Source organism: Vidua macroura, chromosome 3 (genome assembly GCF_024509145.1).
Source record: "Vidua macroura isolate BioBank_ID:100142 chromosome 3, ASM2450914v1, whole genome shotgun sequence".
NCBI lineage: Eukaryota > Metazoa > Chordata > Aves > Passeriformes > Viduidae > Vidua > Vidua macroura.
Genome location: NC_071573.1, coordinates 51,023,814 through 51,044,687, shown reverse-complemented (window position 1 = coordinate 51,044,687; position 20,874 = coordinate 51,023,814). Strand labels below are relative to the sequence as shown.

The 20,874-nt window shown below is 37.5% G+C and overlaps 1 protein-coding gene across 1 annotated transcript in view; it reads left to right on the top strand.

Moving 5' to 3' along the window:
* MAP3K5 (mitogen-activated protein kinase kinase kinase 5) overlaps positions 1-20,874 on the top strand; it is a 101,589-nt gene that overhangs the window by 53,324 nt on the left and 27,391 nt on the right. Inside the window, exons 10-14 of the mRNA XM_053972530.1 lie at positions 5,174-5,333; positions 7,412-7,565; positions 10,084-10,191; positions 15,325-15,374; positions 19,418-19,513. Coding sequence (XP_053828505.1) covers positions 5,174-5,333; positions 7,412-7,565; positions 10,084-10,191; positions 15,325-15,374; positions 19,418-19,513 — 568 coding nt within the window. The remainder of the gene's footprint in view (positions 1-5,173; positions 5,334-7,411; positions 7,566-10,083; positions 10,192-15,324; positions 15,375-19,417; positions 19,514-20,874) is intronic.

Sequence of the window (20,874 nt, the reverse complement as noted above, 5' to 3'; positions counted from 1 at the left end):
ATATGCATTGCATTTGGTGTTCTTCTCCATGAATTAGTATAATTCTTGACTTTCTGTGAAGTCTTTTTTAATCTTTGTTTCTCCTGAGGAGGTTGTCAAGTGAGAAACAAATTTTTTCACTCCACTGAATGTATTCAGTGACTGTTCTAGTTTTGAAGTTAGGTGCACACTGTCTGTCTGGAAGCAATTTCCTGGATAATTTTGAGTATGAAGGTCAGAGTGAGATGATTACTTTCATATAAACACTGGAAGTGAAATTTAAATTCTCAGGTGTAAATGAAGGTATTAATTTGGATGTGTGAGGCTGCATAGAGTTGCCCCAACTACTGTGTTTGGCTTTCTGTGAGTGGGTGAGATTTTGCTTTTTGGTTGGCATAGAATACTTCCACATCCTCTGCTGAAATTTGCATTCTTGTGCTAGAGTAGGAGGTAAGAAGATATGTTCTATACATTGCATAGTGTTTACAAATACTCACTTGCTGGCCTAACTTTAAACGAGGTAGCTTAATGGAGCTGGGCTATATTTTTTGTGTAGTTTAATATGAATCCTTAATTTTAAAATAAACTTCTTAATTGCATGCAGACTACAGCCAACTAGATCTGTACAAAGTCGCTTTACTCATGAAATTTGTGTGCAATTTCTTTGGTATCATCTTCTTATGAGTTTGTCCAGTGTTGTTTTCCCTATTGTTTGTATTGAGACTGTTACAGAAATTAATGTTCATTCTTTCATAAGGTTCCATTCCTAGCTGATGAATTATTTAGTGCAGAAGTATCCATTCCTTAGGTGGTTTGTTTGTGTGTTTGTTTGCCTGTCTTATGTTAACATTTAGTTGGTGTCTGCTGGAAACCCTTGATATAGCCATCCCTCCTGTTAGCTACTGGTGTCCATCTTTCTTTTTTGTTACGTGGAATATTGTCAAAATACTTTTAGTCAGATTGGCTCAGCTATTTTGAAACACGTTTTCAAATATATTTATAGCATAGTATTCCCGCTGTGTATCATGGCCCAACACCCTGTCCAGCTGAACCTCAAATATGTCCAATGTCAGCAAATCCACTGCTTCTCTGGGAGATGATTCCAAGGGCTGATTCTTCAAATTTTGAAAAATTTTCATCTTGTGTCCAATTGGAAAGTCCCCAGTAGTAACTTGTGCATATCACCCTTTGTATTTTCCTTGTGACTCCTTCTTAAAAGGGAGTCTCCATCTTCTTTGTAGCCACCCTTTACCCACTGGATGGTGATAACACTTCCCCTAAGCCTGTTCCTCAAGGCTGAACAAACACAGCTTTTCCTCATATGGCAGGCTTCCAGTCCTTTGTTCATCTTTGTGGCCGTTCTCTGGACCATCTCCAGCCTGTCCACATCTTTTGTGTATAGTGAGAACCAAAACTGAACACATTATTCCAGAAGTGCCCTGGCAAGCACTAATTAGAGTGGGATAATGGCTTCTTTATCCCTCCTAGTGATGCCCCTGTTGAACATCCCAACATCCCATTGGGTTTCTTAGCTGAAGAAACACACTGTTCACTCCTATTTAGCTGCTTGTTTTTCAGGGCCCCCAGGTCCCTTTCCACAGAGCTGCTCTCCAGTGCAATAGATCCCAGCCTATGCTGCACTCCTGGACTATGTTTTCCCAGGTGTAAGACCTTACAATGATCTTTGTACAAGGTTTATCAGATGGCTGGAGTTGTGCTAGATTCTGAGCATAGTTTAGTATTTTCTTTGTCTGAGGTTAATGTTTTAAACAAAATCAGGCAATATCACAAAGGTTGTATGGGAAAATGTTTTGATTTTTTCTGGTCCCAAGTATCTCTTACATGTGTGTAATTCTTGTGATGACACCTCTTGTTTAGATTTGTGTGTACAAGATAATTTTTTAGCAATAGTTAGATTTGCCAAGCAGTGTTTTCTGTTTGGTGTCCACTCACAGCATTATCTGTAGTACACAGAAATTAGAGAAGTTCTGCTTTCTGATGGGAGATCACGAGAGAGGCAAGAACAAACTCATCAAGTTCAGTCCAAGTTATATGGAAATAATATTGCTAGGCTGGGAAAGGGGTAGGGAAGGATGTAGTCATTATCAGTTCTTCAGAGGGTTCATGAGACTGTAATTAGGAGATGCATATGTGATTACATTTGGAATATTGTAATAACTGCAGTAAAATAAGAATAAATCCAAGAGAATTTTTACCAATATGCATCAGATCAGAAAATTTGCCTTCTGAAAGTTTCTACCTGTACTTATCAGATTATAGTTCAAAACTAAATGAGCAAAGGGACCATTAATAAAAACCCTCCTTCTATTTTCTGAGTAGTATTGCTTTCTTAACCATACAAATAACTTTGAGACCAGAACAGAAATGCTGTGATCTGCATTGACAGTTATGATCTGTGCAGGCTGTGCAACTTTGACACACAAAGGATCCTGTAATATGAATTGTTCCATCAATATTTGAGCAAGGAAAGCAGTTTATTTATAAAGCCTTCATAGTAATATTTAACTGGTAGTATCTGCTTACTGTTACCTTATTTTCATCAGAAGCTGTGGGTATATTTTTGGTGTTATAAAAACAAAGGCTTTTCTGGTGTTAATGGTTCCTCTATTTTGTCTCATTTGTTTTAAAGGCAAAATATTTCTCATAAAATATACTGGAATTCCTGCTGCTTTTCCCCCCTCTCCTTGTGAATGCCAAGTTTATCATTGGAAGGAGAGAATGTCTTTGCCTGGATTTTCTTATACTCTCAAAAGTCTTTTAAAGATGGTGAAATAAAAATAAACTTAGAAAAGGGAAATTATACAAGGAGACCATAAACTCGGAATTAAATTCATCAAGGTTCACTTTGCACTTCCCCCCTGCCCCCCGCCACAAGTTCTCTAAATTGGAATTATAGTCTTTTGAACTTCTTGCTAATGTCATCACAAAGCAACTACATTTCAGAGCTAAGTAACTTGCCTTTCAGGGATGAGTAACTTTATAGATGAGCTTTGCAGAGGATGGTCAGCAAACTAGAGTGAGTTTTAGCACCAAGTACCTCACCTTTCTCAGAAGAACTTGATGAGAGGGTGGTATTGTCTTCTCTAAGGTAATAGGATCCACTTCACAGAATACTTGGGTAAAACTTCCATTTTCTCCAGGTTACATAACAGTAAAGATTCCCAGACTTGGTGTCTTGAGGTACTGCTATACATCCATCCTTTCTCCCCGTATCTTCCTGTAAGTCTCCCTCCCTGAGCTGGGACTCAAAATTGTTGCTGTCACCAGTCCTACCTTCCTAACAAACACCTCTCCCTGCCAGCTAGTAATGCAGGCCCCTCCCCATGTGAGTTGTACTCTTCATCAGACCCACACACTCAGTTTGTACCTCACTTTAGCTCTGTTCCCACATCTGGAGCACGGCAGGGTTGTGATGGGTGTGTCCCTGCAGTTGCAGTGAGGCATGGCAGAGCATGTTTGCCTGTGAACCAGAGACCAGTGCTGCTGCTCTCTGTGACAAACAGCCTGTGATAGCTGGTCAGTGGCCACTGCAACTGTGTGTGCCATCACCCAGTGCTTAGCAGAGGCCCTATGCACAGCTAAATTCCTCCCTTTCCCCTTCCTCCCAACAAAGGCATGTCCAAGTGAAATGATCCAGGTATCCCTGTGATACCAGTTCCTTACATATCTTGTAATGAAGTCACATTAAAAGACTGTAGAAGTTAGTAGGTGCCTGTCTTTTATTATGTGTTGCTATCAAATGCATGCAAATGTTTTAGACATTCTAGTAGTGCTCTTTGGCCTTTGCAGATAGTGCTGAGGAGTGTTACTTTAAAGGCCTGAGGCAGATTAATTTTTTCCATTTACTGTGTTTTCTAGATAGCATTCAGGTTTTGTTCTCCAGAACCCAGCTAAAGTTGAACACTTTCATAACAAATTCCCCTTCCCTATTCTCCTCTGACTAGTGCAGGTGTGCATCTTCAAGTGGTCTCTTTGACAGTGTGAATGTGTGTAGCACCCTGGCTTAAAGCCCTGCAGAGATGGTCACCTTGGTACCCTGTGGTGTTGACGGAGGTGATGTACATTGTGACATTTCTCCTGCAGATCAGAGATACTTTATAGCTAGCATCTATGGCATTTTTAAAAGCCTTTATCACCTGACATTGATGTCATAAAAATGTGAGCAATGTGATAAAACAAGATAAACTTTGTAGGCTGAAATGTAGCTTATGTAATGATACCCATTTTGATAATATTTATTACTGCTTCCACCATGAAGCTTAGTCTGCTAGCTACTCGGGGAAGGTTAAGAAAAAACAAGATCAACAGTTGCATTGAAATTTCTTGTGAATACTCCGCCTGAATATCAAGGACAATGGGAGATGATGTGGGAGGGAAACTGTCATAGTGGAGCAGTGTGGGGAAAGTGAATAAAAGACTACAGTGGTGGAGCGGCTTGTTGTGTAAGCTGAATTTTTTTTTTTTTTGCAGGGGATGGTGTAGCATATCTCATGTCAGCTATATGTAGCAGCTCATATGAACTAAAACTCATCCTGAAGGCCACAGGGTAGCCTGTAGTTCTCAGCAAATTTAGCAAGTCAAAATAAAACCTGAGGCTCGCCGTAGTCTTGAGCTGCTGAGGGGTTTGTGAATATTAATAGATGTCTTTCATTGGGGTAGGACTTGCGGCAGTTAAAAGAACATCACTGCTGGAAGAAGCCCAGTGGATCATCTGTTCCTTCTGCATGGGACCTTGTCTATAAAGGTAAGTTTGGGGCTTGGGGCTTGTAAGTTGAAAAAACAGAGCAGAAAAAAACATAATAGGTGCCTTATTCAGCATCTGTTAAGTTTTTGCAGCTATGTTGTGTAGCCTAAGGCCCCAATTTACCTTTACAGATGAGGTCCATGCAAGAACATAGGTAATCTGACTGTGGCCTTGTCCTCACAGTGATGTCTTAACATTCCTTTCTTGAGAAGCCTGTAGGAAGAGGGGGTGGGGAAAAAAGAATTTTTCACCAATTAGGGTGTTTGGAAGGCATATAACATTAACTGGTAAGTATGATTTCCATCTTATTTTATCAAAATGGAGCGAGTATAGTAATGTAAGCAATTAAACTACTTTGAATAAGGGAAATGGTTATTTTAAAATTGCATTAATACAAATTCTTGTGACTTGTTATTGTCTTTGCTACAGGAGTAAAGATCAGCAGCCTGCTTGGTAAAAAGGGGAGCTTGGAGAAACTGCAAAGCTATTGGGAAGTGGGATCTTTCTTGGGGGCCAGTATGCTGGCTAATGATCATATACGAGTGATCCAGGCTTCAGAAAAGCTGTTTAAACTAAAGGCACCAGCATGGTAAGGTGATAAACAAGGCCATGTACGTTCCTATGTTTTAAAACGTTGGACTCCCTCAGCTTTCACATTAGGCACTGTACTCAGCTGACAGGAGATATGTTTTGTGTTTTTTAACAAATTTTACTGTGTGTGTATTATTTCACTGTACTGTTATCCAGAGACAGGACTCTCTTTCCCTTTTGCCCTTATTCAGGGGTAGAAGGGATATGGGTCTGTATTTGATGTGTGAGAAGGGCAGATTCATCATGGACTTCAAGCTCTTCTGAGGGCAAAGGAGAAAGGAGGAGTTGCTTGCAGCTACATTGCTTAAGAGAAGTGGTAGTGGCTTCTGAGTTTAGTCATGACAACCTGAAGGTTTTGGGCAATGAAGACAGCTTAGCTAGGGAGGCCTGGCTGTACTTTTAAATATTGTTAAGGTAACATCTGCACGTAGCAGATGTTTTAGGAACTGAATACAAATGAGCTGTGTGGTGCAAGCTGCATCTTGTAGCGATTGATAAGACTGCAAATCAAAGTCCAATTAATTAGAAAGGCCGTAAAGCCAGGGTTAAAGGCAATCCTGTAAACTCAACATCTGTTACGCAAAGGACAAGAGATGTGTGCTCTGACAGCAGGTTCCCAGCACCTGCAATGGATATAGGCAGCAATTAAGGACCACTCACCTACTCATTAAGGACTTGTATCATCTTAGGTGGGGAGAACCAAGACTCATTTCTGACTAAAAAAACTGTCACTCTGCTAGTTATAAGAGTGTGAACATCACAACATATATATTCTTATGTTTTTATAGATTGTGCCTCCAGAAGGTGATCAGGTGGATGCTAAAATACAGAAATGCTAAACTTCTGTATTGACATAACATAGAAACTGTCAAAATTAAAAACTCTAATTTTCAGACAAAATATTTCATAAATGCTTTTTACAGTGTATTTATTTGCAAAGTTTTCCATTTTTACTATGTGTGTATTTTTCTAAGGAGCTGGATAACACTCTCTGGAAGTCTCCTGGTAGAATTTTCTGGAGTTTATGAATGCCTGTCATTCATATTATGGTTGTCAGGATTTTATGTACCCCAGTGCCTTTGGGGTTTAAGTCTGTGGATTAAACTCTGAAAATACAGCTCACTCATTTGTGCTTCGTGAAGAATTTCTCCTGTGAGCAATTCCTTCCCTCTGTTGCCTGCTTTATAGCAGGGCCCACTTGGTGCAAACACAGTACCTTAAGCCAGCTATCCTGATGGCCTAAGAAGGATAATTGGAAATTGCACAGCTATGGAAATGTTCACTAAAAACCCTCTGAGGATGTAAAAAAATTTTCCATGAATAGCTAACTGTGATAAAGTGATAGCAATGCTAAATCCTCTTTTAGTGTGTATGTCTCATTGCTGTAGTATTCATAAAAATTGTGTGAGATTATGTTTACAACCTTTCTTTCTAAAAATGCCAAGAGAAAGCAATGGTACCAAGAAGCTCCATAAATCAGCCCCAGAAAGTAGAACAACAGAGAGAGGGATGAACTGGATTTAGGGGAAACATTCAGCACATCAGTTGCCCCTTCCTAGCAATGCCAAAAAACTGCTTAACATAGCTGTTGCCATCTTTGCCAGGATGATCAGTTCCAGAAACATCATGTTTTAGAAATGTGTTAAATAATTGCCTATGCAGACACAATATAGGAAATAGAACAGTTAAACTAGTGGACTTTTCACCTGAATTTTTATTTGAGGTAGGTCACTACTGAAACAAGTTGGACATAGGCTCACATTGGTTCTTAGGCAGAGGATTTAGCTATTTAATTAACTTTTCATGGTTTAGGATAGAGGATAGTATATGGTATCAGGAATATGGGCAGGAAGGAGTGTTCCAGGACTCTTTTATATTTCAGTTGCCTCATTTAGCAGCTGTGTTTCCAATTCTAGTTGGGAATTGTTATTATGAAAAGCAATCCTAGAGCAGCAAAATGTTACTGGCAACCTTGGTGTTGCAATGGTGAATACTTCAGTTGTGTTTAAAGATAGAGATATTACTGCTTACAAACTGTTCTGAATTTACTATCTGTGTATGTTTGGATGGCCACAGGTACCTGAAGTCTATTGTAGAAACTATTTTGATATATCAGCATTTTAAGAAACTGACTCCAGAGCAACATACAGCCAAACAGGAACTTGTGGACTTCTGGATGGACTTTCTTGTTGAAGCCACGAAGACAGATGTGACTGTAGTTCGATTTCCAGTAAGTGGCTGTTTTTTTGGATCTTGGAGACTTTTTTTGGTAGTGTTTTTGGGGATGGGCTCTTTTAAAACAAATTGTGGTGTAAAAGAAATGAGCACAAAGCACTGCTTCTTTTTAGGTGGCCAGACTGTTTGTCCAGAAGAAATGTATTTGGCCTGAATCTTAGATTGATTTTAATTGAATGCACGTGGGTACAACAGGATTGCACAATGTGTTCCATACAAAAGTAATGAGGAAAAAAGACAAGATAGAATTTTACTATTTATTGTTTGCTACCAATGGGTATACTTCTAAAGTAAACATTTACAGTGTACTCCAGGTGATTATATATTAACTATACTGTGTTTTGAAGAAAAATATATTTAGTTAATTTCAGTCTTTTTCTAGCTCAGCAGGCTTTGTATACTCTACTGCCAATTAAGACTGTGCCCTTTCAGAGGTTAAAAGTCAGCCCAAACAGTCAGAAATCTATTGTTCCAGCTACTAGAAAATGCATTTCAACAACATTGCACTAAAGTGTGTGTATATATATGTTTATTTCTGATTTTTTCACAAAAAATTTGATGAGAATTTTTATTAGGTGCCCCAGTGCTGCACCATGTCCTGAAAGTATACTGTAAATATGTTTTCTGTACATATTAACTGTATATGTCCAGGAAATAATGTCTTGGGTGTTCCTTTCAGCTAACCATCAGCAAAACCAGCTTTTTGTCTTAAACAGCAACTGCTATTGCCTCCCAGATAGTTAAAGTGGATACAGTGGTTGTTTTGTACAGCTCATTTACTGTCCATGTGTAGATGTGCTAATAAACTTTTAGGAAGACTTCAATGTTGAACAGCAAGAGCTTGAGGCAGTAAAGTAAAAGCAACATGAGACTGTCTAAAGAGCCTGGTTTTCCTTTTCTGATGAGAACGGGTAGAAAGTTTTGGCGGGAAACAAAAGATATTTTGAATCTTTTGGGTTTTGTACAAGACAAGACATAATTCTTTTAGATTTTAGATGATAGGATAGTTCTATTACATACTTACCGTAGGCTCTGACTTATAAAACTGTTCAAATAAAATCGATTGAATTTTTATTAATATTAAAAGGCAAACCAAAGCTGATCACTGCAATAACATGAGCCAAGAGATAAACCCAAAGTCCATCTAGTTTGATGGTGTTGTACAGGAAGGTGGTTGGAGCGTGGAGCTGACAAGGCCAAGGTCATCCCTGTATGGACTCGTACAGTGGTCCTTCTGCATCCCTTCCAACTCAGTCTCTTTTGTGATTTTGTGAACTGACTACACTGATGTTGCAAACAGAGATATGGGATTTCTCATAATACAAAAATTCTTTTTGTGCCTGTTCAGAATGAAAATCACACAGTTCAACAAGTCAACAAAATTTAAATTAGCAACTTTATTTTCCCTCCCTTCTCCCAGATCACAATTAATTTATTCTAAAAGAAGCTTTTTTCCTATTTCCTTATTGTGAATTGTTTTGTGTATTCTGAGAGCTTAAGAGCTCCACTGTCCATGGGCAGTATGTTAGCTGTTAGTTACTCTCTTATCTAGTAACATCAGTGTCATCACTTTGGCCTTTTGAAGAAGAAACGACAGAGTGCATGGACAATTTGTTAAAGGTTAAAGACCACAGTTTGTGAAATGGCTTAAATCAGATTTTACAAATTGTAGGTGTCTGGAGATGCCAAGCAACACATTTTAATTTCCACTGCTTATCATTTACAGAGTTAAACGTGTAGGTACTTTTCAGAATTTAGCCCTGCACTGCTTCCAGTGTATCTCTGTGCTTATTGACTCTGAAGGAGATATGGCTTAGATTTCACACTAAGCCATGGCTGTCTCCAAGACTTTCTACTTCGGTGTTTATATATTTTTAAAATAGGGGTAGACCAACTTGCCCTAGCCAATCATTGTTGCATCTCATCTCTTTTAAATGATGCTTCTAGTTTTTGTTCTCTTAGTCCACAACATTTTCTATACTCTTCAGCTGTCAGCCTCTTGCAGTGTTACTTGTTACTTTTGAGAAAATAATTTGATCTAGTGGCTACAGTTCGTGGTGGTCTAAATCAAAAGCTGTTCAGTTTAGCTCTAGGTTAATCTGTTTCTCTGCTTCACCCAAATATGCTTCTACCAAAAGATGATAAAGGTGTACCATGAACCTTCTCCACACAGGAGATAGACATTCTAGAGTGGCATTGTAGGAGACTGAATTGTGACAGAAAGATTTCAAAACCTGACATTTTTAAAAAAGTAATTTGCAAAATTGATACATGCTACCAAATGACACATAACAGCCTTATGTAAAAAAATTAAAGTTGGCTTTTTTTCTTTTTTAATCTTAGGTTACTGGCAGCCACGCTAAACTAGCCCAGTACCTAAAATTTTGCATTTCATTTTTTCCCTGTTTTTCCTGCTATGGTGTGACTAAAGAAATAGTTTTAAGAGTTTTCAATACTTTTTGAAGTTCTACCAGTTTTGCACTAACTATTGAAAAATTATTTTTTTCTGCAAGGTTTTAATATTAGAACCAACAAAAATCTATCAGCCCTCATACCTCTCCATCAACAGTGAAGCCGAGGAGAAGACAGTATCCATCTGGCATGTGCTGCCTGATGACAAGGTATGTTTGTAGTTGTAACTTTTTTTGCAATTTAAAAGTATGCATGGTACATAAGGCATGTAGCATGTGACCAGTTGCCTCTAATTATGATTCTGGAACATAGAAAAGTGTTTTAGTTGGGAAGATGCTGAGATATACTGCTGTGCTTAAGATTGTCCTGATTTTCAATGGATCTTTGTTTCCCATAATTTTTCAAAATAACTTGTGTTTTCCTTCAGGTTGTTTTAAACCATTGTACAATATACAGCAAATCGTTTGCTTAAGATTTCATAAGTAATTTACAGTTTACTGCCATCATACCAATAATGTATCATAAAATTACTTATAATTACAGAACTATCTTTTTCCTGCCCTTGCAGTTTTGTGTGTTGGCTGTGATAAGTACTCCTTTAATATGAAAGTAATAGAGACTGGTATATTAAAATGGGAGCAGAATCAATCAAGTGCCAAAGAAGTATTTGGTGAATGGATAGATGGATACTCTAGAAACTGAAAATTCTGAGAAGTCTGTATGTCAAGGTGTGAGATAGCCAGACATATTTGGAAAGGAGCTTAGAAAATCTGGAGATGAAAGTGGAGAGGAAAACCTAGAATGGTTATTACATTTTGGGATGTTTATGAAGCAAAATGTTGGTAAGAGGGACGACAGGGAGGATGTCATAGAACCTTAGAGAAGGAAGTCAGCAAGGGAAAATGAAGGAGTATATGAAGAGTGAACCAAGACTGAGTCAGCTGGAGGCAAAACACTGGGGATGCTGTGATTTGTAAGAACCAGCACTGTTCATTCTTCCATGGCAGAGTTTTGTTTGCCTGCAGGATAGGACAATGAAGACCTGTTTTTCAGGTGACCATAGAATCATTTAGGTTGGAAAAGACCTTCAAGATCACCAGGTCCAATTATTAACCTAACACTGGCAAATCCAATCTTCAGCTTTCCTGCTAGTAGTTTATAAAAGGATAACGTTTTTGAATACAAAATACAGTGACACTCTACTGCTTAGAATTTTTGTTGTGAGTTCATGAGAAAATGTAAATGGCAGTGAAAATAGCCTATTTAGAGAACGAACTGAAATGTTTGCCTAGACCAATAAATTTTTATTTGTGGTTTATTCTGACTGATTTTTTTTAAGTAGGCTCAGCCTCTGAAAATAATTTTAAAAATAAATGTATGCAGTTCTTGGGCAACATAAAAATTTACCATAGAGTAAAAAATTATTTGTCAGAACTACAGACTTAATCTTGCTATTCTAAAACACCTGTTTGGAAAGTATTTCTGTACTCACAATTTATTCTATTCAGAGACTACTTGAATATGCTTTTTTTTTTTCCCTTTTATGAACTTTTTTGTGTGCATATTTAGTTCACCTCCAAACAATACTTTTCATTCTGTTAAGTGGCTTAACTGTAGTGTAAGAAGGAACATAGGACTAGAAGGAATTTTCTGAACTGTTGAGTTCTGTTCACCTCTGTTGCAGATACTCTCCCCATTTAATGTTTCCCATAAAGTGATCAAGCTCTTTCTGAATATTAGTATAGGTTTCACAGTTGACCAATCATGCTGAAAAGTGGTTTGAGAATTCCACTGCAACTCTAGAAGAACAAAGAGTAGAATATTGCTGGTGATGTGAAAAGACCTTAAGTCTTCTAGTTTTCAGTCTGAATTTGTTGACATTTCATACACATTTGTTCTTTTGTTATATATAAGTGTTTATATTAAGTGGTTTCCTTTCTCTCTCTGAGGTTTACCTGACAATATTTTTTAGATGTCTCTTAGTGTGGGGATTTTGTGTAGGTTTCTTTTTAGGCAAAACAAGTAGGCTTGATGTACTGGCCACATGTGGCACCTCTTTGGAACTGTGTTCCAGTTTGAGTTAACCTTACTTGAGCATGTGCACCCATATTCCAAAATGTGTATTCCAGGGTCCATTCATTTATCGTTTAGCTACTGTGATATTTTGTTTGATGCATTCAGCAATGGCATTTTTAATAGCTGTGTCATTTGACTGCCCAGTTATCCTCTGTCTGGGAGAAGGATTTGAATGTATTGGTCTATGTCTGTTTAGTGTTCAGAAGATAGGTGTTTCTCTATAGCATGTTAAACATTTCTTTCTGTTTTCCCCTTCTCCTTCCTGATGTGAGGCATGTGTCTGTATTTTCTGCAGAACAGTATTTTCCTGTTTTTCTGGCATAGTCTTAGTCATTAGCATGAGACATTAAGTGAACTTTTGAAAAGTTGTACTTTTGCTCTGGCCAGAATCCTTACTGTAGTGAGCTTATTGAGTAGCCAGGAGTCAGATTGATACTCTGTACCCTCTGAGCTATCATACCCATTGAAAGAATGCAACGGGTAGTTTGATAGTTACACCTTCAGCTGTACAATTATGGTCTGTTGCAATTTCTCAGTCCTTAGAATCCATCAGAAATCTCACAGGGACAAAAGGGACTAGGGAGATTAGTCTCTTCAGCTTCCTTTTCAGCTGAATATAGCCAATATAATATTTATCTTTGCTAAGAGATTTTGTGAAGGAAAAGGATATATTCTCTGTCAGTGTACTTCACAGAGGAAGATGCATGATTTTGTCCTTAGTAGCCTGAAAACAAGCATTTTTGGGGCTGATTAAAAAGCAAACGCCACCTATTTCTACTGCAAAGGCTGATTAGACAGATGGGTTTGGAAACTTCATCTATCCAAGTTCAATCTACCAACCATAGGTCCGTCAGAGCTTTAGCAATTCCTGCTTCAGATTTCAGTTCATTTTGGCACATAAATTAGTGGTTCTACTTGTTTTCCAGAGTTTAGTCACTGCTCCAAGAATAAGATCTGTGAGTTACAAAGTGTCTGAACTTCCTGTCATGCACAAAGAAGCTGAATTGCCATTTCAAATCCAAACTGAAACTCAGTGGAGCCTGCAGCTGGCACTTTTTGTAGTTAAATAGACAAATGACAATAAATAATGTAGCCTCCTTCTTTCCTATTGCTTTTTAGCAACATATTTTAACATTTATGTTTTTAATAATACTGAGTTTTAGATAAACGATTGCCAAGAAAAATCAGACAGCATTTTATTTTGTAGAATGCACATTACCTTTGCCTTACAGTTCCCTATTTTAGCAGCCCTTCCCGCATGGGGTTAGAGGAATGCAGCAGTGCTGTTTGTAAGTTTGAAATAGAACAGCCTGCCTCTGTTTTGCTTTGGCTTCTGAATCCATTTTGAGTTTTGTTTTGGGTAGTTGATGATTTTTTTGCGTAACCAAAGAGCAGATGCTGAATTTGGATAGCACTCCTCATATATTTACTCCAATGTATTCAAACCTTGGCAAGATCATGAAGGGACATAACTTTTATGTTATTTCATTGCTCAAGAACTGCAGGTGGTAATTAAGATTTAAGAGATTAATTGCACGTAGATGACAGGTAAAAAATCAATAGTAATGCATCTTGTTATGTTTCTTGAGCATTTCTGCCATTCAGGACGTATATTTTAACTTACTTAGATTTTAGATTATTCCTAATAGTGGGAATTGGACAAGCACCAAGAGCTAAGGTCTGAAGAGAGTTTATAAGCATGGAAAATTGGAAACTAGCAGATTTTGTATATGAAGGGAGTTGTAAAATGATATGCAGAAACCCCTCCTCATTAGCATAGGGATTGAGTTGATCTTCCTTCATGTGAGAGAACCAGGCAACATTTCACAAACATGCCATAACTAGCATCAGTTAGTACTTCCACTTCAAGATGCAAGTCCAGCTTTTCCTAATATTGGGCTACTTATCTGTTCCTTTATACCCTGAAAGAAACCCTTACCTCATTTAACATTGAAGAGATATTGAAGTTACTGCTTTGTACTTTACACTTACAATAGTTATGGAATTTGTACATCAAGAAAGATGTTTGCTTGTATTTTTGGTCCATTGTGTTAGGCTTTTTATATTAGCATCACAACATTTAATGTGATTTGGGCAGGAAGGAAAGAATTACAGAGGAGGAAAAAATTGATGTAGGAATTGTCATAGAATGCTGTTATAGCTGGGAGAGTAATTTCCACTGTCATTTTCTGCACATTGTGCAACTATTTCAGCAGTATATCTGTTCTGACTTCTGTATATTTCACTATTCATTTTATAAGCTACACATTTTCAAGTCTTCTTTTCGAATACATTTGATTATGTTTCTGTTTGACAGTATGCCCTTGCTCAGATCACTAAAATGCCAAATGAAATTCAGCTGCAGAAAGGAAAGGTTCTTCAAATATGTGGCTCATTGTGATGGGATCCCAATGTTGGCAGGGCTGTGAGGTGGCGTAGTTCCGCCTTTTCCTGAAAGGAGAATGTTTTCTTTAGAAGATACAAAAGGTTTCTGTTTGCTACAGTAAAGTTTTAATAGAACATAAGCATAGAGCAATAACTGTCTACAGAGAACTCAGTTCTGCTGAATGTGACAGCTGTGAATTTAAAAGATCTGAAAATAAATGAGGCCTGACCTTTTGTGTTTTCATAGGGTGGCTTCTTTCTTCCAGCCATGTTTTCACTCTATCAGCTCTTAGGGGTTTTGGTGCATTCTTATCGCTCTCTTCTGGATTCCTAGTGAAATAGTCTCCTTTCTGTTTCTTTGGACACTTTGCCTTCATATTTGAGCAATTCTTTCTACTTTTCAAGAATTTCCTGCTTTGCTCTCCTTCATTAGACTTCCTACTTGTAGCTCTCTCTACCTGGCTTCCCCCCACACTAGGGGATTGAGTGTGCAGAGCAAGCTCTCATTGTTCTCAGAGGTGGAATATTTTTCCCCCTTCTTTCCTGAGTATCACATGTGATCCCAAGTTCAGTGTCTGGACAAGGGTATACTGGCATCTCTTCTGATCTGCTCTTTTGAATGTTTTCTAAACAGTAGTAAATTGTGTTTGCAGCATAAACAGTGAAGAAATAACCCAAATTCCTTCTATGTCAAACTTCTGTTACAGGTGAAAAAAATGCCTTGAAAAATAGGTGTTAACAAATAATAAATAAATAGATTGTTGTCATTTGAGTGCTTCCCCTTCCATCTCATGGTTTCATTCTAGAAGATATGCCTACTGGCCCTTCATATAAAGGAGGAATATTTTGTTTGTTTATTTATTTTTTACTGTGTGTTACAGAAAGGTATCCATGAGTGGAATTTCTGTGCTACTTCTATTAGGGGGGTAAGGTAAGTTGTTTCCCTTTTTTGTTTTGAAATAAAAGGAGTAATTGAATGAATTTTGTATTATGCTGCTGTTGTGGACCTTGGAGTGACTGATATTTTTTCACTGCTGTAACCCCTTGCAATCTATTCTTCACCTTAGTCTCTTTTTTCTTTTCCCTAGGATTTATCTATATTCGTCATCCTGCAACTTTCCACTTTCCTTTTAGTGTAATTAAATAAAAAAGGTCCAGAAAACTTATATTTTAAAATAGTCATTGCTCTGTTCTAATAATAACTGTTCCATACACAGAGTTGTTGCTATGTCTGCAGGATGTTTTTGCACAGATGGATGATTCTTTTTCCTTCCAAAAAGTAACTTAAAAACACCAAACTATCAATAGGCATGAAAACTCAATCCTGTGGGATTCAACTTATTTTAGGCAAAAATTGCAACAATATGCTTAGTTCAGTCTGCTTTGGGTTTTGGCTAGAGTATGTTTTTGTGTGCTTCTAAAAAAAAAAAAGAGGGAAAGAAAGAATTTATTTCTTTATTTACTGTCATTTTGGTTTTTCCTTCCCCTTATTGAACCATGCTGTGGTCAGTACAGTTTCTAGTGCAACCTCCTGCTTTGGTTATTTAAACTGTGAATTATCATTTATTTTTTCAATTGATTTTCCAATCTGTTCATCTGAACAGATGTCCAAAACAACTCAGATGACTTTACAGTGAGCCAAGAGTCACTGTGAATTCTTAGAGAACTCTCTGGCTCCCTCCATGAGGAGCTGCAGGGGGAAATATTTATCTTATGCAAGCATGAAGCTGAATGAGGTTTTTTCTTCTTCTTTTAAATATATGCAAGTTTCTGATCACTTAATTTTTCAGTGTTTTACAGGGTTTTTTTTTTCCTAATTTTATGAAGGCAAGTATTGTTTGGAGTGGGTGAGCCTGCAGAACTAGGCCTGCTTCTAATCTATTTTTGTATCAAGACTATTTTTGGCTAGTTTGAGGATCCTAGACTTAAAGCGGTCTAGGAATGGGCAGTTCCCAGCTTTATAAGGATTCTCAGCCCTTCTAGACTAGTAAGAGTCAGCTTTAGAAATCCAGCCTTAATGTACAAAGCAGGTCTCTGTACATGATCTTGGAGGCTTTTATGACAAAGACCTCCATAAATATTTATGGTACTCCATAAGGAGACAGCGGGTCTGAAGAGACACCTGGCTTTGAAATGGCTCATGGTTTTGGTAAATACTTCACAGCAGTGACAGAGGGTCACTTTTTCTGCATGCTGCATAACAGCCAGCTTCATCAGTATTTTGTTTCATGAGTAATAGGGTTCAGCTCTCAAGAACTGCAAAACAACTTGGAAAGTATGTAGAACTCTCTGAGCATAACAGTGCTAAATCACACTCTGTATGCAGGAAGACATAGCAGTTGGCTCTAGTGTAAGAAACTCATTGATTAGCAGTTTGTGTGCCAATGTAAATACCCTGGCTTTTGCCATATGCCCTCTTGACCTCTTAAATACAAGTGCTTCTTTTTGAATAAGCCCAAAAAGTGCTGTTATTCTTTAAAGGATTTGTCAGAGCTTTTGGAACATGGCTGTTACCTCAGGGTATTTTACATCTTAGGTTATCAGGCAAAGCTCTTACCGTTCTGCAGAGGTGAGAGCACATGAGCAAGAAGATGGGAAATTTATTTTTCCAATGGAAAATAAAGTGGCTGACTGAAAAAGTTGGCTTTTACTCACTGTTCAGGAGAAGTCCTGGATTATGAAATACTCACTATTTGTGTTGTTTCTGTGGGAGAGTGCCTCAGAGGTCTGCATCCAGTTTCTTTCATAGCTCAAGAACTTAGACAAGCTTGAGACAGGGATATTTGTCTTCTATTGCAAGTTCTTGGAGCTTTGAATCTCATCATACTACTTAATTACATCTATGAAAGGTGCCTGTACTGCTAGCCTTCTAGAAAACACACTGAAGTTCCACACAGCTCCTTTTCTGTGATTCCTGCCAGTGTTCATCTGTTGAATCTGCTGCTTCATCTGGGAGTATTAGTAATCAGTAGTTACAGCATTTGCAGTATTTCTTATCGACTAAGGGGAATACTGGATGTACATGAGCTGGGCACAAGGCCATGCTGCCCTTGCTTCCCAGTTTGTTTTTGGAGTTTGGTGAATTCAGCCCCAGTTTTGCTGTCACAGATGTCAGTGGGTGCTACGTCTGCTTGGGCACTGTCAGAGTGAGGCATTTCCTGAGCAAATTATCCTGTGTCATTTTATAACTCAGGTGATTTTTAATCTTCCTTTTTCTAGTTTAGCTTTTTTTTTTTTTTTTTTTTTTTTTTTCCCCCAGGGAGGAAAGCAACATATAAGCAGTGTAAACCCTCAGTTAAAGGTCTTAAATATTTATGAATTTCCCTGGCCTATGTGTACACTCCACATTCTTACCCTTTTATTCACTGCTGTGTTTGTCAGTGGTTTCTGAGCATGTCAGGTTTCAGCGAACAATTTAACAATTTAGTCAGTAAAATGTTTCAATGCACATGGAACCTAAATGAGTAATTCTGCTAATATCAGTTACTCCAATTCTAGAGAGTTTACTTATGCTTGAAAAGCTTGAATTAAAACTTAGTGTATAAGCTCAGGATGATGGCTGTCTTCCTAAATGTCTACACTAGTTAGCATTTATGAATTTTCCTAATGTAAAAATGAACGAGTCACCACACTCTGAGACAAATATTCTTATAATGAAGCTCACTCTTTTCTTAGGTAGCTTTATGAAAGGCAGACCCTCCAGCTTGTCTAAAGAGTCATTTGTTCATCAAAATTTACAGGGTTTTACAGGGTTTTAATTTACCATAAAGGAGAGTAAGGATCAGACAATCTTAAACACCTATTAAAGGCTCAAAAATCCAAGTATTTCCTGATACTTAAAAAAACCCTTTTACGTTAATCAAATCATTATTCCTTTGGCACAACATAATACATAATTCTACTTTATTGCGCTACAAATTAAGTAGTAACATGATGGCTGTCTTGATCCATCTAAAATAGATTGATTTCACTAGGACTGTGGATTTTTTCCAGTATATTAATAAGCTTAATAAGGAGACTTAATTTGTCTTGGTTTCTCAAATACTGCATTATTTTCCCTTGTAACACCCCTAGACCCATTTCCCTCCACTCTTTCCCAGTATAGTGAGAATCAATTATACTGCATCAGCTTGACAGCTGGCACTCAATATGTAACAAAGTTACAGAAAGAGCTATTCCAAATTACATTTAATATTTTCTATAAGGAGCAGAGTAATGACATGCATATAAAACAGTTCTGGTGAATGAATATCTTTGCACGAACTGCTGCCTGCTTGGGGTGTAAAACTGGCAACTATACAAGAGTTTGCACCTCTTCTGTTTTTGCACTGAGACATTCATGCATCCATATGAAAATGGCATACATGCCTCCTCTTTATCTTTGCTCTGCAGTTATAGCAGATAAAACCAAAACTGAAGGAAGACGTGAGCTGGCAAGGGTAATAAAGTAATTCACCTCATATTTAGATGCTGATTTAATTTAAGAATACTTTTCCAACTTACTATCAAGGTACCAATCAGCAAGGAACTGAATAGAAAATTTTGTGTTCAAGATTGAGCTGTGGCTGATGTCTAAAGCATGAACAACTAATTATTTCAAAGTCTAACTTTCTAATATGATCCTGAAAGGATGTTTCATTCTGGTTGCAGAAGTGAAAATTAAGGGCCTTACCTAAATGTATTTATGACAAAAATGTCACAGGTCAATGGAAATATTCCTATGAATTTCTCTGCTCCTAGTCTTTCTTGGGCAATGTGTAGACTAGTGGGGCAAGCTGAGTGATAGCAAACATCAGAATGTGAACTTTGGAGGATACAAGGGAGTGATTTTAGGAATAAGCAATAAGGAAAAGCTATGGAGTCTCAGATTTAATCTGGTGCTTTCCCATGGTAAATGGGTTGATGTGTATGATTTGACAAAGCTGGTAGAAATCTAAATGCATCTTCCAATAACCGTCTTGGCCATTCTTTCAGCATTTCAAAGTTTGAAGAACGATGCTGTTTTTTGTACGTGCTGCACAACTCGGATGACTTTCAAATCTATTTCTGCACAGAACTTCATTGTAGAAGGTGGGTCACTGGTGTGATTTCAAAAAGCCATGGCATCTGATGGGATAGGTGGTGTCTGCATGTGCAACAGGGACTGACTGTTTCAGAACTATGGTGAAAGTTGATCTGAGGATTCTCTGATCCGTGTCTTTTGTGTGAAAGCTTAATACACAGCACCCTGTGTACCTTAATACACTGGAGATCTGATGCATGAAGGGTCAGAGAACAAGCTCTGGCAACCATTAAAAACAAATACAATTATAAATATAATTATTTTTTACACACACCTTTCTGGGATTAGTTTTGTAATACTTATCATATTACGGCTTACTAAAAGTGCGTGTCCCTAGTTCAACAATGCATCCTAAACTTTAGAAGGACTTTTTGAAGAGGAAACAACTGGAGTAACAGCAGCATAAACAGTAACAACAAAGTAGTTGGAGTAACAACAAAGTCTGGTCAAGATTTCTCTGTAACTGTAAATACATTTTTATTTACAATTAAAAGCAAGCACACTTGATTTCCCTTACATTAGCATATATTTGCATAAGAAAGATTGTACCTGTGTCCCTGCAGGAAGTTTGGCAAAGGTTTGTTGCACAAAATTAGGGGTGTCTCAGTTTCTCTAAGCTGTGTTTCTGCTCCATAAGCTTAAGGTGTTGAATTGATCCTGGAAGCATCCCCAAAGGAACTTTCACATCTTTTTGTATTAAAATGGCTGCAAATTTGCCTAAAAGCACTGCAGTACTCTTTGAGTATTTATGACTGGAGCCATCTCACAGCCCAGTCTCTAGCTTGTTCTTTCATCCATTCCAATTTATGTATGTTCTTTTACCACGTTCATTCCCTTTCACATCTGAGCCCTTCTTAAGAGATGAGTAAGTAATACCTTAGCATGACATGGTTTTTGTACTTGCCTTCTTTCAAAAGGGTAGAAATCATTTATAATAGTAATTTTTTAAATGAAAGGTTAAGAAATAGACATAATTTCCATTCAAGGAAAAACTTGAAACTAGAATTCCTACACTACAAAAGCTCTTCCAAATGTAGCAAAACTTCCTGGCACTTTTCATGATGCTTCAGTGCTTTCAATGGACATAAAAAAATGGTGGTATTGGATGAGAATTTCAGCTGAGCTGTAGATTTTGAAATCTTAATTCCATTAATAATTTCAGATATCATGGATTTTTTTGCACATGTAAAAAGAGTAGAAAAACTTCAGATTTTGATGGCTAAATCACCATGTAAACAAAACTTTTCTTCTGACAAGCAAACTTGTACAGTGGATTTATACTTACTGTATAAATTATACTTATATACACATTGTTATTACATAATATGTAGTCATATAAAATAATAATTACTGTACTTAAGTCCTCTCT